Source organism: Emys orbicularis, chromosome 1 (assembly GCF_028017835.1).
Source record: "Emys orbicularis isolate rEmyOrb1 chromosome 1, rEmyOrb1.hap1, whole genome shotgun sequence".
Classification (NCBI taxonomy): Eukaryota; Metazoa; Chordata; order Testudines; family Emydidae; genus Emys; species Emys orbicularis.
Window position 1 is genome coordinate 149,034,365 of NC_088683.1, and position 17,687 is coordinate 149,052,051.

The following is a 17,687-nucleotide window of genomic DNA, read 5'->3' on the forward strand; positions in this document are numbered from 1 at the left end:
ACCACCTGGAGAAATGCGCCTCCACTAGTTCAAACTGGACTCTCCAGGGACCAACAGACAAAAAAGATTTTTGGATAAATAGCCTGATTTTTCAACCAGCTCAGGGCCTTCTTCCTGATCCAGCAAACAGACAGGACCTCTGGTCCACAGAAGGCCCCAATCCTTCTGGCAGGGTTGGAAGCACTGGCCCTAGTGAGCTTGTTCTGAGCTGATGCTGTGATGAACTTGTAACCACAAGGAATTCGTTGGGTGGGGGGATGAAAGAACTGCTCCTGCTAGTATCCATGTTAGGGTGAACTCTGGGAAGCTTAGTAGCATGTGTGTAGTGTCTTTTATTGTTTTAATGCTTTCTCTGTAATGATTTTTACCGTAAGAATAAAGTGGGCTGTCATAGGAAGTGCTGTGTGGTATCTTGTAACTGTAGCAATTACACCTGCTAACTGTCTCGGAGGAGAAAGCAAGCAGGTGTCCTTGGGCAACCTGTCTGTGCTGGGAACAACACAGTAAAGGCAGGGAACCGTGCAGCCTTGGAAATACCCCAGTCAGAAGGGAGAGAGATGCAGCAAGCTTGAGACTAGGTGCCCTTGCTGGGTCACTGAGGGGAAATACAGGTGCAGTTGCCCTGAACTGTGACAATTGAACCTGGGGTCTTACATTAATTGGCTGAGTGAAGCCTGAGTACACAGAGCTAAGAGGTTTTCTTACAGACCCAACCCCTCGCTAATGAGCATCCAGAACTGCAGACCCCAGCTGATTCAATATAGGCACATTCTCCAGAACCCTTTACTGCCAACCTGCAAGAGAGAATGAAAGAAACTGTTACCTTGAAATTTACCATCAAATAATTCCACTGAACAAGGGAACCCTCTGGTGGTAATGTGTTACTTGAGAGACCCCAGTGTTTCACTCTAATTCACTACATGACATTTATTGTAAAGGGGAAGATGGGCATTTACTTAATATAAAAGAGTTTATGTATTTAATTTCCAGACAGAAGGCTTAGTTAACATGGAGTTACTAGTAATTTCAGCAAATATCATTTTACAAGAATTCTGTAACAAACTAAATATCTGGAAATTCACAGTTAGTGTTACACTTCTTAAAAGGCTCTGGGGATGAATCTCCTCCTCACTCATGCTAGTTTTACACTGGCGCAATTCCAGTGACTTCAGTGGAGTTACACCAGTGCAAGTGACAGCAGAATCAGATCCTGAGAACACAAAAACTCTCCAGTTCAGGTCTCCCACACAAGTCTTCCTTAACCTTTACAAAGTCTTCTTTCATTTTTGATCTATGACATGACTAGCCTGGGTTTGCAATCAGCACATTGGGTTATTTATATATGGGTATTCCTCCATTCCTGTCTGACAGCCCCAAGGAAGTGTTTCTGGGTGCTTGCTCATCTGCCCGGATGGGTCATTTAGGGGGAACTCCTTTTCCTTTCAGCACAGGTGCATGGGCTGTGATGTCATCAATATGCAGATGATACACAAAGTCTTTCCTCATGTGGCCCAAATGGTGCACGTTCCTTTGGTTTTTCCAATGTCTGGCTGAGCTTGGGACTAGAGTGAGCAAAATGGCTAACAGTCAGGTAAAATGGAGACAATACTAGAAGGATGCATTGGGATGCTTCAGGGTATTGGGGGGATGGTTTCACACCATTACTGAGGGAATTTGTCACTATTTGTCAAAGAGGATTACAGCCTGGGGGTGATTATAGATCCCCGTTTGCTACTGGGAATCTGAGACACTTCAAGAACCTCAAAGTGCTGTTTCCATCTGCAGCTGGCTAGGCTGTGCCCCATTTTTCTCAGATGTGGCCCTTGTCACAGTTCTCCAGGCACCTGTGATCTCCAGACTGGATAAATGCATTGAGCTGTATGTGGGGCTACCCATGAAGGCTTCATGGAAGCTAGGACAGCCGCAGAAATGGAAATCAGTACACCATAGAACACCAATCCTTTGTTACCTGCACTACTCACCATTTGCTTCTGGGTAATATTTTAGCTGTTGACTCTATGACTAAAGCCCTTTATGGCTTGAGTCCTGGCCAGTGTTCCCTCTCATTTTTCCCACACATGTGCGGAATGAATTTTGTTATGTGCACGAAAATGGAGGTGATGTGTGACATCATCCATATTGGTGCACATAACAAAATTCATGTGGCGGGGCTGGGGCCGAGGGGGTATGGTGTGTGGGAGGGGGGGGGATCAGGGCTGGGGCAGTGAGTTGGGGGTTAGGGCTCTGGCTCGGGGTGCTGGCTCTGTGGTGGGGCTGGGGATGTGGGGTTTGGGGTGCAGTCTGCCCCGAGACTATGGCGGGGAGAAAGGACTCCCCCCAGCTCTCTCTCCCCACAGCAGCACCTGGGCTGGGGGGGAGGGGAGAGAGGCTGGAGGGGGGGATCCGAACAGGGGCTGGGTTGGGGCTGGGGGTGGGGCGCCTGTCCCCCAGCCATGCCAGGTCAGGGGCCGGCACTGGGGAAAGGCTCCAGTGAAGGGGATTCCCTGCCACAGTGAAAGGCTCTAATAGAGGGGGAGCAATGGGGAAGGCTCCTTCTAGTCCCCACTGCCAAAGCCTTTCCCTGCTGCCACCCCCTGACCAGAGCTATTCATGGCTGTGTGACTGCACACCACCATGGTGTGGACACAGCCTGCTTTTCACTGCAGCATGCAGCTACACATACCCTACACTGCCACCAGTGGTGTGCCGAGTAGATCTACTTTAAGATATGCTGTCTGCTCCTGCTGTCTTGGCCTCATCTCCTTCATCCCCTCCAGTCTATCCTCAGCCCTCTCCATTCCAGTGAAAATGCCTGACCAAGGTCACAAAGAACCTTTGATTTGCTAATTTCTGATGTGCCTGCTGCCTTTATACCACTGATCTCTCTCCTCTCAGACTCTGTAACTTTGGGCTTTCTTGGATTAATTCCTGTTTTGCTGACCACTTCTTCAGCATCAACTTCCTCCTCTCCTTCAGTCCTCCCTCTCTCTCTCTCTCTCTTTGCTCCTTAGGATTCTGTCCTTTGTGTTCTCAGCTTTTCTCTCCACCTTAACACCTCCTATGATGCAGGTGCTGTCAGAGAGAAGGCTTTAGATTCTTTGACCATGGGATGGTGTTCCAAGAAGGAGGACTGCGAGGCAGAGAAGGGCTCCACCTAACGAAGAGAGGGAAGAGCATGTTCGCGAGCAGGCTGGCTAACCTAGTGAAGAGGGCTTTAAACTAGGTTCACCGGGGGAAGGAGACCAAAGCCCTGAGGTAAGTGGGGAAGCGGGATACCAGGAGGAAGCACGAGCAGGAGAGCGCAACAGGGGAGGAACTCCTGCCTCATACCGAGAAAGCAGGACAATCAGCGAATTATCTTAAGTGCCTATACACAAGTTCAAGAAGCCTGGGAAACAAGCAGGGAGAACTGGAAGTCCTGGCACAGTTAAGGAATTATGATGTGATTGGAATAACAGTAACTTGGTGGGATAACTCACATGACTGGAGTGCTGTCATGGATGGATATAAACTGTTCAGGAAGGACAGGCAGGGCAGAAAAGGTGGGGGAGTTGCATTGTATGTAAGAGAGCAGTATGACTGCTCAGAGCTCCGGTATGAAACTACAGAAAAACCTGAGAGTCTCTGGATTAAGTTTAGAAGTCTGAGCAACAAGGATGATGTCGTGGTGGGAGTCTGCTATAGACCACCAGAACAGGGGGATGAGGTGGACGAGGCTTTCTTCTGGCAACTAACAGAAGTTACTAGATTGCAGGCCCTGGATCTCATGGGAGACTTCAATCACCTTGATTATCTGCTGGGAAAGCAATACAGTGGTGCACAGACAATCCAGGAAGTTTTTGGAAAGTGTAGGGGACAATTTCCTGGAGCAAGTGCTGGAGGAACCAACTAGAGGCAGAGCTCTTCTTGACCTGCTGCTCACAAAGAGGGAAAAATTAGTAGGGAAGCAAAAGTGGATGGGAACCTGGGAGGCACTGATCATGAGATGGTCTAGTTCAGGATCCTGACACAAGGAAGAAAGGAGAGCAACAGAATACGGACCTTGGACTTCAGAAAAGCAGACTTTGACTCCCTCAGGGAACTGATGGGCAGGATCCCCTGGGAGAATAACATGAGGGGGAAAGGAGTCTAGGAGAGCTGGCTGTATTTTAAAGAATCCTTATTGAGGTTGCAGGAACAAACCATTCCAATGTGTAGAAAGAATAGTAATGTCAGGAGACCAGCTTGACTTAACAGTGAAATCCTAGCTGATCTTAAACACAAAAAAGAAGCTTACTGAAAGTGGAAGATTGGACAAATGACCAGAGAGGAGTATAAAAATATTGCTCAGGCATGCAGAAGTGAAATCAGGAAGGCCAAATCACACTTGGAGTTGCAGCTAGCAAGAGATGTTAAGAGTAACAAGAAGGGTTTCTTCAGGTATGTTAGCAACAAGAAGAAGCTTAAGGAAAGTGTGGGCCCCTTACTGAATGAGGGAGGCAACCTAATGACAGAGGATGTGGAGAAAGCTAATGTACTCAGTGCTTTTTTTGCCTCTGTCTTCACGAACAAGGTCAGCTCCCAGACTGCTGCACTGGGCAGCCCAGTATGGGGAGGAGGTGACCAGCCCTCTGTGGAGGAAGAAGTGGTTCAGGACTATTTAGAAAAGCTGGATGAGCACAAGTCCATGGGGCCGGATGCGCTGCATCTGAGGGTGCTAAAGGAGTTGGCCATTATCTTTGAAAACTCATGGCGATCGGGGGAGGTCCTAGATGACTGGAAAAAGGCTAATGTAGTGCCCATCTTTGAAAAAGGGAAGAAGGAGGATCTGGGGAACTATAGGCCAGTCAGCCTCACCTCACTCCCTGGAAAAATCATGGAGCAGGTCCTCAAGTAGTCAATTCTGAAGCACTTAGAGGAGAGGAAAGTGATCAGGAACAGTCAGCATGGATTCATCAAGGGCAAGTCATGCCTGACTAACCTAATTGCCTTCTATGATGAGATAACGGGCTCTGTGGATGAGGGGAAAGCAGTGGACGTGTTATTCCTTGACTTTAGCAAAGCTTTTGATACAGTCTCCCACAGTATTCTTGCCAGCAAGTTAAAGAAGTATGGGCTGGATGAATGGACTATAAGGTGGATAGAAAGCTGGCTAGATCGTCGGGCTCAACAGGTAGTGATCAATGGCTCCATGTCTAGTTGGCAGCCAGTATCAAAGGTCGGTCCTGGGGCCAGTTTTGTTCAATGTCTTCATTAATGATCTGGAGGATGGTGTGGACTGCACCCTCAGCAAGTTTACAGATGACACTAAACTGGGAGGAGTGGTAGATACGCTGGAGGGTAGGGAAAGGATACAGAGGGACCTAGACAAATTAGAGGATTGGGCCAAAAGAAATCGGATGACGTTCAACAAGGACAAGTGCAGAGTCCTTCACTTAGGACGGAAGAATCCCATGCACTGATACAGACTAGGGACCGAGTGGCTAGGCAGCAGTTCTGTAGAAAAGGACCTAGGGATTACAGTAGACGAGAAGCTGGATATGAGTCGACAGCGTGCCCTTGTTGCCAAGAAGGCTAACGGCATTTTGGGCTGTATAAGTAGGGGCATTTCCAGCAGATCGAGGGACGTGATCATTTCCCTCTATTTGACATTGGTGAGGCCTCATCTGGAGTACTGTGTCCAGTTTTGGGCCCCACACTACAAGAAGGATGTGGAAAAATTGGAAAGAGTCCAGCAGAAGGCAATGAAAATGATTAGGGGGCTGGAGCACATGACTTATGAGGAGAGGCTGAGGGAACTGGGATTGTTTAGTCTGCAGAAGAGAAGAACGAGGGGGGATTTGATAGCTGCTTACCACTACCTGAAAGGGGGTTCCAAAGAGGATGGATTTAGACTGTTCTCAGGGGTATCAGATGACAGAACAAGGAGTAATGGTCTCAAGTTGCAGTGGGGGAGGTTTAGGTTGGATATTAGGAAAAAACTTTTTAACTAGGAGGATGGTGAAACACTGGAATGGGTTACCTAGGGAGGTGGTTTTTAGAGGCAGGCTTGACAAAGCCCTGGCTGGGATGATTTAGTTGGGGACTGGTCCTGCTTTGAGCAGGGGGTTGGACTAGATGACCTCCTGAGGTCCCTTCCAACCCTGATATTCTATGATTCTATGATTTTGCCAATGCTACATGAAAGATTCAAAAATCTAGCTGCCTACCCCAGGCTCTCATCCTCTCTGCAGTCTCATAATCTCAGATGCATCAGAGACAATGCTACTTGTATCGCCAGCATTTTAACTCTAGCTTCAAATCACTTCATAAATTCTGCTTATTCCAGGAACCCTTCATTAACCCTTCTGTTATCGTATATCCATGGCAATACAAGTCAATATCAACTTACAGATTTGTATCTAGTGGAGTCCCGTTTACCCAATGGAATTTTTCTCCTGTCTTGTGAAGTCCAATCCATGGATCTTGCTTTGTTATTTTCATTATAAATTTCTGTATGAAAAAAACCACAAGGAGCAATCTTTGTTCCGGACTAGAAAATGAAAGGATGGTCTTTCCCTTCTCCCAGAGGACTATGGGTTAATGTACCAGCCTTTCACCTCATGAGAGCTGACATCAAAATCATAAGTGTGGATCCCGTGATATCCACATAAACAAAATCACCCCAAAATTCAGCCTGATTGGAAGTCTCTGCTCAAAAGACTGTCATGAACTAATATTAAGCATTTATATTGAGCCATGGAGGCGCTCTGACGCTGTAGCGATGTATAGAGTCTACTATAAGAACCTGAGTGAACATAGACAATTATTAACTATTTACGTAGACTCATGAGCACAGGACTGTACAAAATAGAGAATAAATTATGTCCCTGCGCTGAACAGCTGCAGTGTGACATCAACAAAACAGTGGACAACAGTTTAAGCAAAGCAGGTTGGAGAAATCATTGGTGTAGAGACCAGAAGAAGGATTCCTGGAAGAAGTAGGTTTTATAGAGGGAAGTGAATGAAGAGAGAGGAATTGTTCCAAGTGTTGGAATCAAGAAAACAGATAGTGCCAAACCAAGCATGGAAAAAGATGAAGGGAGCAGTGAGGCAACAAGACTGGAAGGAGCATACAGAGCAAGGTGGAAGTAGGAGAAAATGAGAGCAGAGATACAGTCAGCAGCCAGATTATAGAGGGTCTTGAAAGTGAAGATAAGGAGCTTCAGTACAGTGCAAAGTTTTCTGTAGTGAAGGTGTAGGGTGGGAGTGTGTACTGCCCATCTAGGTGCCACCGCACACCCAGGTGCAGTCTGGACAGAGTGGAGACAAAGGGAAGCAAACTTCTGTGGTGGCTAGGGCCAGTGTGGCCCCTAGCATAACTAAGTGCAGCCGAAAAGCCTCCTCTAATTCAGAACAGACCTTCCTGGGTTGGCTGTGTGCAGCTTTGCAACATGGAGCTGCCCAGAACCCACAGAGCAGCTTGTTCTCTGCAGACTCCCCTTCTGCCCCCAGCATGACCACTATGCTGAGGTTAGGGATGGGGGCTCTGCAGCGCTCCCTTCAGATGAGGCAATTCTCTTCTGGCTGGTTATGGGGCTTTTTTGGGCCCTGTGCACTACTGCAGCTCCATTTAAGGGACAGACCAGGGAAAGGAGAGAATCTCTTCCTATATTTCAGAGCTTGGCTGGAGTGGGACTATTTCTAATATCCCAGCTAAAATTCAAGAAAAATGGCAAATCTCAGTGTCAGAGAAGTGTTACCTCACTCCCAACCTGGGGCTAACACAAGTATCCAGGCTAGTTGTCCTCAGTGGGTCCTGGTAACTCTGAGAATTTATGTCTGGTTACAGATAAGAAAGACGGGACATTGTTTTCACAGTTACTCGCCTCGGACACCAGCATTTGTGAATGTGATCAATCCAAAGGTTAAATGAGGCATTCCATGGACAACTTCTAAAACATTAACTACCAGGGTTGAAGACAGCAGCTCCAGAGGAGCTGCTGGGAATGGGTGACGGGGACAGATCACTTGGTGATTACCTGTTCTGTTCATTCCCTCTGGGACACCTGGCATTGGCCATTGTTGGAAGACAGGATACTGGGCTAGATGGATCTTTGGTCTGACCCAGTATGGCTGTTCTTATGTTCATGTATTTCTGTGCACTGTGCCTTGTCATACTCCTTGTACTGGATTTACAGCCATTCAGATGAGAGAGCAGAATGAGAGAGTGGGGAATCACATAGATCACAGGAGGTGGGAAGGGGGGAACTAGCATATTTCATTCCCTTACCAGTTCCTGCTGGTTTTCAATTGCAGTTAGGGAGCTGTTGTGTGAGGAACAAAAGCTCCGACTGGAGTCCCAGTCCTTTTCTTTCTCAGAGAAGTAGTAACATTTCCTTTGGTGGTACAGCCAGTTGGCAGGGCATGGTTCCAGAGGAGGAGAGCCAGAAGAACCTTTCCCTGATGAGCTATTTACTGCTAAAAAACAACAACAAACCAATCACATTTCTGCCAGTCAGATCTCCCAGAGCAGGCTTCCTGGAGCTACCTAGCCCAGCCCTGAATTTATGCCCTCTGCAGACAAGACCTCAGAACAATTGACAATATTACAGTAAATCAAATATAACATTGGGCTGAGATTTAAATTTAATGAACTTGTATCATTTTCATGTTTCCTAGAGGGTGCTAGATGCTGAACAGCCTCATAAAATAGACCTGGTCCCTGGCCTAAAGAAATTAAAGTCTAATTACAACCACAAGACAGCTTGTGAAAGCAACAGACCCAATTACCAAATTTAAAAAAAATCTCCCCAACTTCTGATAACTTCAGTGTTCGACTGAGCCGGCCTTGGCTGTTATGCCAGAGCAGCATTTTTTGGCAGTCTCATCAGTTTCTGCATTAATTTTGCTTTCATTTTTTTAAAGAGTCAGGGCCAGGGAAATCTTCTGCCTGTGAACTGAAGGACTGTTTTCTTGAATCTGGAAATAGACAAGGTCGCGCATTCACAAGCCACGTGTAAACAGGACTAGATATTGCCCTTACCATTTCTACTGCTATGGGTTTCACCTCTCCTCTCCAGTCTTGAAACTGAGTCTTAAAATGAAGTGTCTCTCTCAAGGGACACCTATTCAACTCTCAGATCATGAAAGTTATGAACAAGCTAAATTTGGTTTTGGTTTCTATATGAAAATCTGGAGTTCTCTTGACTGTAGAGGTAAATAATACTTTATTTTATAATTACTTAAATACTTACCAAGGTGAATACACAAGATCAAAATCACAACAACAGCAAGAATCCCTGTAGTGCACCTCCAGAACCAGATATTTGAGCAGAGCCCTGAAAACAATCACGTAATTATAAGTTTGAGAACATTAAAAGAAATCCATGTACTAGAATGGGGTTTAGGATGCAATGACTGGTTGTGGTCTTTAAACTAGTCCGAAGGCACATGAAAAGAAGGATAGGAGCAGAACTGGAGATCTGGTAAAGTTGACAGTTAACCTAGCAAAGCCCAGATGTAGAAATTTCTGCATTCAACAACCACAATGAAAAAACAACAAAAGGCTACTGAAGCTAGGAGAAGAAAAGACTAGACATCCACTACAAACAACTGTGTGCAATGCCAGTACTCAGCATTGATAATAATAATGACAGAGACAGAGGGGACTGAGCTGGACGAGAAGAGAGAGGAATAGAAATATGAAGGAACAGAGCTAATGGGTAAGGTAGTGAAGGGTTCATAGTGTGCATAAGAGAACTAAGGATTGTCATTGTCTACTGCCCTCTAAGTCCAGAACTTCTGCTGCTGGAACCTCCAGTCTCCTCCCACAAAGACTCCCTCTCTTTCCCCCACTCCCTGCTACCAACTTCAAGAGAGTGAGTGCTACTTGCTACCAGGAGGGACCAAACTATCTGTCTGTTGTAGTTTCCTGTTTCAAATCTCAAGGGGCTAGGAGACAGGGGACCAAGTACTTCCAGGAAACTGCTCCCCCCGGGAGAGTGCAAAACAAACAAAGCTGAGAGTGAGTGTTAGATGGGGGTATTTCTTGTTCTTTTTTCTGCTGCTTCATGCAGTTTCTGCGCTATTTTACACTTTGCTGCTCTGGCTGGAAAGTTCCCTGCTGTTCCTCTGTGTCCAGAGCACAAAGAGACATAATTATTTAGCATTTATACAACAAATACTCCTCAGGGAATTCTGCGCCACTGCACAATGCAGAATTTAGCAGAAATTAATGTTGTGCACACAGAAATTCCCTTTTTTCCCCCACAGAAATGGGCAGCAGAGATGTTGGCCACCACTAGGGGCCACTGAATCTGGCAGAGCTCAGCTCGCAAATAGAAGACAAGGCTGGGGGAGGGAACTGGAGGGTTCCCAGCACGCCCGAAGGCAGGCAGCGTGGGCATGCAGGAAACTCCATGCAAGCCCAGGATCCAGCATCAGGCTGTTTCTCTCTCTGGATCCCTGGTCTCAGAGGGAAGGTAGGGTGTGAGTGTATGGGCTGGGGGAGCCACAGCTGGGCTCTGGAGGTTAGGAGGTGTGAATGTCTGGGCTGGGGACAGGGGGCCTTGCAGCTGGCCTCTGGGGCATAGAGGGTGTGAGTGTCTGAGCTGGGAGGGGCCACGGCTGGGCTCTAGTGGGGTAGGGGGTGTGAGTTGCTGGACTGGGGGGCGTGGCTGGGATCTTCGTGGGGGTGTGAGTGTCTGGCCACCCAGCTAGGCTCTGGGGGCAGAGAAACAGGAACTGGGTTGTCACGGCGGTTTCTTTAACTCTCTACTCCTGGGGGAAATTGTGTGTGTGTTTATATTGTTACAAACATCCTTGCTGACAGGTATTTTTTAAATAAATTACCAAAATAGTTGAAAGTGACATGATTATATAGTGTTATTTTGACAAATAACTTTTACAGAATTTTAAAATATTATGCACAGAATTTTTAATTTTTTGGCACAGAATTCCCCCAGGAGTAAACAAGGGAAGTATACTTAATGCCTTAAGCTTACAGTTGGAAAAGATACAGGGCCAGATCCGCTAATGTAAATCAGTGTAGCTCCATTCTAGTCACTGGAGCTACCCAAACTTAAAGCAGCTGGGCATCTTTCCAAAGCTGAGCTAAACAGAGCTGAGCTGAGATTCTGTGGGAACCAGATATAGACTGTGAGGTGTATATTATTGCCCATTGCAGGAGGGAGGCAGAGCAACTCCAGCAGGGGGTCAGGTGAGGAACTGCACGGGGCTCTCTCCACTAGGCTCTCCTGGTTACCTTAGGTAAGGCACCTCTCAGTGCATTAGATCCGAGCACAGTGGGAAAGGGGCCATTTCATGTGCAACTGGATCCTGCTGTCATTCCTAAATTCTGAGCCCGGCAGCACTTCCCAGCCATCCCTCATGCTGCCCCTGAAATGGCCCATTGGGCTTTCTGATTGGAAGCCTCATACAGTGGGGAGACGTGGAGCATCCCACCAGACCCAGCCCAGCACATGCAGCATCTTTGGGCAACAGTTACACAGAACCTTTTTACACAGACCGATGCAATTGGCCACACGGTCTGGTCTACACTACAGACTTAAGTCAACGACCTAACCCTGTAAGCATCTACACTAATATGTAGCTCCCACCAATATAAGTTGTCCACTACATCACCTTAATAACTCCACCTCCACGAGAGGCATAGTGCTTAGGTTGATGTAGTTAGGGCAATGAAGTGTCTGTGCAGACACTGTGTTACTTAAATCCTCTGCTGGCTGTCAGCCCCGTGCTGGGCTCACAGCTGGAGCCCTCTGTCCCCAGGGGCTGACAGCCTGAGCCAGAGAGGAAATGTGAAATAACAGCAGTGGTGAAACTGACAACAGTGTCAATTTCACAGCTGGTAGGCTCCCTGCCATGGAGCTGGGAGCAGCATTAAGAAAACAGCCTGCAGATGGGGCTCCCAGGGCTGTTGCTGCGATGTGGAGAACCTGTCAGCCCCCAGAATCCTGTCTCCAGCTGGGCACTCGCAGGCTGGCTGCTGTGTTGCAGGGAACCTGCACACTCCAGCTGTGTGAGCCCCATGCCAGGCTGACAGCTCAGGCTGTCATCCCCAGGGCGGGGGCTCCAGCTGTGAGTGCCTCACAATGCCCCACTTCAGTGAGTGGACGTGCTCCTGGTGAGGACAGGCACCACAGACAGAAGGAGCACAGTGTGGATGTGACACACCACTTCTATTACTGCGGTGGCTGTAAATCCACTTAACTTAAGTCACTTTAATTCTGTAGTGCAGGCGAGGCCGGTTTTAGCTGCTGCTCCCTTGCATCGCACAACTTCCCTTGCATCGCAGTCACGGGATTTCCCAGAACAGGGCGGTCCGGGCAGGCTCTGGCCCACTGCCCTCAAGGGGAGCGGGTGGCTCCTTCAGAGAAATGCACGGAGAAGGGTCTGTCCGATGCCCTGATGTACATGAGTCCAGACCCAGGGCACCAGCCATTGCACTGGGATCCCCCTGTCTCAGGGGCTGCGCGCTCGCCGCCCTCTCGCCGCCCTGCCCCCTACGCTCTGGCCGCCGGGGGGAGAGCCGAGCCCCAGCCGGGGCTCGCCGCCCTCTCGCCGCCCTGTCCCCGGCACTCTGGCCGCCGGGGGGAGAGCGGAGCCCCGGCCGGGGCTCGCCGCCCTGCCCCGGGGGGGGGCGGGGCGGCCGGAGGCTTTTTTTGCCTGGGGCGGCAAAAAAGCCAGAGCCCGCCCTGGAAAGGAGCCGCCTCCCCAGTGACACAGGTCCGCTCGCCCCGGCTTGATCCCGCTGGTGCTGGACTCGCTGGAGCTGCTCCCAGCCCAGCTCCCAGCAGGGGGATGAGCCCAGCCTCTGCCCTGTCCCTCCCCGCGCCAACTGACATTGCTCTGTCTCCAGCAGGGTCCCCTCCTCCAGCGCCGCCCCACTGCGGCCGGAGAAGCAGACGGAGCCCCAAGCGGCTGCTGCGGACCCCGGCGGTTGGCTCCCGCAGGCATATTTACCTGGGAGGCATCCAGGGGAAGCGGGGGGCGACCCCCGTCCTATTACAGCGTCTCCCCTGCTCCGGCTCATTTAGCCCAGTTCCGCCTTCCTGTCTCCCGCTGCATGGCGTCCTCAGGGCAGAGGCCAGGGGGCGGATACTAGTGGATAAGGGAAGAGCTTTGGGGAAAGGGGCTTCCCAGCTATTCTCACAACTCTGCACACAAAGGAGGGATCGTAGCTGGGGTCCAGTAAATTCTGACACGGGCCCTTCATCTCCGGCACCGGTAGTTTCTCATCCGGTGCATGGGGGAATGGCGATCTGCCTCCCGAATAGTTGGAAAGCTTGGTCAGTGAGTGTATATGAAGCACTCTGAATCAACATTATGTAAATGTTCAGTGTTGTTGTCTCACCTGAAAACGGAACTGCACTTGGATATAAACACCGTCATGGGTTGATGGTCCATCTCCCTATGGCAATGGAACGGACGCATGGCGAGGAGGTGCCCCAATGAGATGCTCGGTTCTTAGGTGCGAAAGAGAGAGGGAAAGCATGTTAATTAAAATCGTGATGATACTATATTGTGCAGAGTCGTAAATGTAATTGGGGGGGGCGGGGACAAAGAGCTCCAGACAAGTTAGCATTACAGGTCCCCTGTCCTGCACTCCTCCAGTGCAGGGCTATCTGCTCCTGCTGTGTAAATTGACCTTAGTCTGAGACAGAACAATGACACTGCCCCCCAAACTACTTAAATCAACCCCATCATCTCTAGTGATTTCAAACATCCTCTTCCCCCTCCCCATTTTTTTCTGTTTGTCTGATTTGGATTGCAAGCTCTGTGGGGCAGGGACCAACACCGCTTTCATTTTTCTAAAGCACTAAGCACACTGTAGTAATAAGAATTAGAAATCTGCTACATGCAGGGTCGGCTCTGGCTTTTTTGCCGCCCCAGGCAAAAAAGCCTCCGGCCGCCCCGCCCCGCCCCCCCCCGCGGGGGGGGGGGAGGGCGGCGAGCCCCGGCGGGGGCTCCACTCTCCCCCCGGCGGCCAGAGCGCCGGGGGCAGGGCGACGAGAGGGCGGCGAGCCCCGGCTGGGGCTCGGCTCTCCCCCCGGGGGCCAGAGCGTAGGGGGCAGGGCGGCGAGAGGGCGGCGAGCCCCAGCAGGGGCTCGCCGCTCTCCCCCTGGCGGCCGGGGGGAGGGCGCAGGGGGGGAGGGCGGCCAGAGCGCCGGGGGGAGGGCGGCGAGCCCGGCTGTGGCCCCGCTCTCCCCGGCGGCCGGAGCGCCGCGCCGCGCCGCCCCCCTCCAGGTGCCGCCCCAAGCACAAGCTTGGTGGGCTGGTGCCTGGAGCCGGCCCTGGGTCTCTGCCCACTGCGGCTTCTCAGCCCCTCCCTGGCTTCTCGACTGTGCCAGCCTCCCCGCTGCTCACTGGGCTCCCTTCTAGACACAAGCCCCCTGTGTGTGATGGATGGGCCAATGAAGGAGTGCAGCAGAGCTGCGGGGGGGGGGGGGGGTATAGGAGGTAGCAGCAGGAGCTCTGGGAGCTGTGTGAGGCAGCAGTTCTGCTAGAAGCTTTTTGTCCCTCAGCAACCCCCCCATCTCAAGCTTTACATTATTTTCCCCAGGTCTGTGACACCCCATAATTCCACCCTTTAAGCACCGTCTACCATAAAACTTCTTATCTCCCCCCACACACCATCCTTCCTTCCTTTTTTATTCCCTCCACCTCCCCTTTGCTCTTTGCTGCTGGTTGTAAAGTGTCTGATAGGGTGGTTTGAGACAAGACTCTACCCAGTCAGTGTGGTCTCTTCTACAGGTTTCACTGTAGCTATTTTTACAGGTCTATTTAAAAAACTTTGTTAAACCAAACCCAAGCAGTTGGCCAAATTCGGGGTGTTGTGAGTTGTTCAGTTAGGAGAAATTGATGATGTCAGGTATTTTCTTTGATGCAATTTTGTTTATTTACAAGGAATGTACAAAGTCCTGTTTTCCCCAAAATGAGAGGAACCAAACCATAGGAGATAGTTGCTTTGGTTATAGCCCAAAGCCTCTTTAACTAGCTTGTCCATACCCTGAAATCCCATCTTTTGGCTTCTCTCAAGGTCAGGGTCACACACTGTATACTTTGAGAAGCACTGGTCTAGACTGTGTGTGTGTCTCTCTCTCTGCCGGTGTGCTGTCTCCTGCTTTTCTTACTTTTACACACACACATACACCACACACACACACTCTCTCTCCCTCGCTCTCTTCTCCTCCCCGCAAAACAATGCCCCCCCCCCCAAACAATGCTCTCCCTAAACCTCTTTGCTCAAGTTTCCTGAGTGGCCCTGGGTGCATAGGTGCCAACTTTCCCCGGTGCCGGTGTGTGCTCATGCCCCCCACCCCTGGCCCCGCCCAGCTCCACCCTTTTCCCACCCCTGCCCTGCCCCATTCCAACCCCTTCCCCAAAGTCCTCACCCCAACTCTGCCCCCTCTCTACTCCTATTGGACTCCTTCCCCAAATCCCGGCCCCGCCTCTTCTCCGAGTGCACCATGTTCCCTCTCCTCCCACCTCCCTTCCAGCGCTTGCTGCGTGAAACAGCTGTTTCGCGGCACAAGCGCTGGGAGCTAGGGGGAAAAAGTGGGAGGCGGAGGCAGAGGTGAGCTGGGGTGGGGGTGCGGAGTGGGGAGCTGCTGGTGGGTGCAGAGCACCCACCAATTTTTCCCCATGGGTGCTCCAGCCCCGGAGCACCCACGGAGTCAGCGCCTATGCTTGGGTGTTGTCTTGGGGACCACTATTGTTTTTTACATTGAACCTGAATGAAGGATGGCTGTTACATTTAGGTGAAGAGGGTTTGGATATATGGATTTATCTTCTCAACTCACCTGTGAGGTGGCAAAGTTACTATTTCCATTTTACAGACAGGTAAATGATGCACAGGGAGATTAAAGCCAAACTTTGGTTCCCAAACTTGAGACTACAGCCAATAGGATCTGCTGGGGTGGTGCCTGCAGCTGGAGGCAGCACGCAGAGCCGCCTCACCACATTTCCACCAGGAGCAGCAGGGACAGGTCGCTGCTGGCGGGGAGCCGCCTGAGGTGAGCACCCCCCGGATCTGGCACCCCAAAACCCCTCCTGTGCCCCAACCCCCGACCCAGAGCTCCCTCCCGCACCCAACCTCCCTCCCTCTTAGTTAACCAGAATTTTTCACTTACCAGCACCCCGCATTCCCCCAACATGCCAGATAAAAAAGCTTTTACTGTATTATTAATCCTCTTTTACAAATGGGAAAACTTAAACAGAAAGGCAAAGTGATTTGCTCATGATCACACAGCAAATCAATGGCAGAGCCAAAATTAGAGCTCATGGCCCCCTGATGTGAAGCCCTGCAGTCATGCCACCTGCCTCACAACCAGCATTCTGAAACAGCCACAGTTTCCACTGACTTCCATGGCATTTGGGAGCACCCACCCTCACACAGGAAACCTGTGGCACAGGCAAGGGTAGAACTAAGCTCTACTCATGGCTCTTCATTCCTAACACTATGTATGTTCCCCTAGGTGAATGGATATTTTGATGTGAGGATGCAAAGGGAGGACTCATTCTGTCTGTGTCCTCTCTAGGGCTTGAATTTGAAAAAAAAAATAGAGGTGCTTTACTAACTTCTGCCCATTTGAGTTGTCAAAATGAGATGCCACCCACAGCACACTATGCAGCTGGTCAATGTATTAGCACACATGCGCTGCTAGACGTCTGAGGTTTAGCTGCACCAAGAGCTGAACCAGATTAAAGAATAGGCACATGTTTAGGGCCCCAGCTGCCACAGGCATGTGATGAGCTCAGAAACTCTACTCACCCTGGTTGTGAACAAAAACTTTAAAGTGTTACCTGAGTGTAACTTGTGCAGCAATGACTGCCTGAGTCTGCAGACAGCCCCTAGCAGAGGGAGCACCAGCAGCCACTAAAGTCAAGGAGCAAACCATGTGGCCCTACACCCAGCACTAAAACAAGCCAGGCACCCACTGCTTTGGATTGGGTCCCCTCAACAGGGCTTGGCTGCGTTGCTGAGCTCTGAGGAAATGGCTCCCCTTTTTGGAGTCCAGATGTCCCATGGCCTTTTGGCTTCATTGGTCAGATTATGAAAAAATGTGCTGGGAACTGTCCCAAGCTACCAAATGAGACACCACTCATTTGTAGATGTTCATAATGATTGTTCTTCTCCTTTCTCACAAGATTTGATCAGTAGTGAACTAGTTAGCAACGTTGACATTTAGGTTGTCATTACTGGGCACCTAAATTAAAATCTCAGTGAGATGCCTGAGGCAGTTCCCCATCTCACAGATCTTATTTCAGGCTCTGTGCAAACTCAGGCAGATGTCTCCTCTGTTTCACATTTTTAAGCTTTTTCACATTGTCATAACACCTACAGACTTAGTTTTTCTGACATGAAAACTGAGGTTCCAGAGAATAGGATGACACCCTCAAAACAAGAATGCCAGGATGACTTCCTGGCCAGACCAGACCCAGTGCAAAGCCTTCTCCCATCTCGGGGCTTTGCTGTGTATGTAAACAGCTGGAGTGAGGATCAATGTAGAACATACATAGTGTTTATGGAGTGCTGAGGAGTTTTGGCATGTTGCCAAAACATGCTGTGCTATGCGCATCCAGGGAGGAAATAACAATTTTCAATAGATTATAAACTGGCCAAATCTAAAGACACTTACATCTCTTCCCTCAGGACTCTCTCCTTGCTGATCAGAATTCCTGGGGAATGGAAATTCTGTTTT

At 49.8% G+C, this 17,687-nt stretch overlaps 1 protein-coding gene across 1 annotated transcript; it reads right to left on the minus strand.

Moving 5' to 3' along the window:
* Positions 1 to 358: 358 nt before the first annotated feature.
* Positions 359 to 13,084, minus strand: LOC135885579 (C-type lectin domain family 2 member L-like). The gene is made up of 5 exons (XM_065413391.1): positions 12,946 to 13,084; positions 9,216 to 9,299; positions 8,252 to 8,439; positions 6,371 to 6,471; positions 359 to 794 (listed from the first exon to the last, which is right to left on the minus strand). Exons 1-5 carry the CDS (start codon positions 13,013 to 13,015, stop codon positions 689 to 691), a joined length of 549 nt encoding a protein of 182 aa, XP_065269463.1. The 5' UTR covers positions 13,016 to 13,084; the 3' UTR covers positions 359 to 688.
* Between the last annotated feature and the right edge of the window lie 4,603 nt (positions 13,085 to 17,687).

Bases quoted from the DNA above. Each gene is read 5' to 3' on its own strand.
- LOC135885579 (XM_065413391.1), bottom strand. From the start codon at position 13,015: ATGAGCCGGAGCAGGGGAGACGCTGTAATAGGACGGGGGTCGCCCCCC. The intron at 9,300-12,945 runs GTAAATATGCCT...GATTGTTTTCAG, and splicing joins TTCCCCTGGATGCCTCCCAG to GGCTCTGCTCAAATATCTGG. The intron at 8,440-9,215 runs GTAAGTATTTAA...GTTGTTTTTTAG, and splicing joins GATCTTGTGTATTCACCTTG to CAGTAAATAGCTCATCAGGG.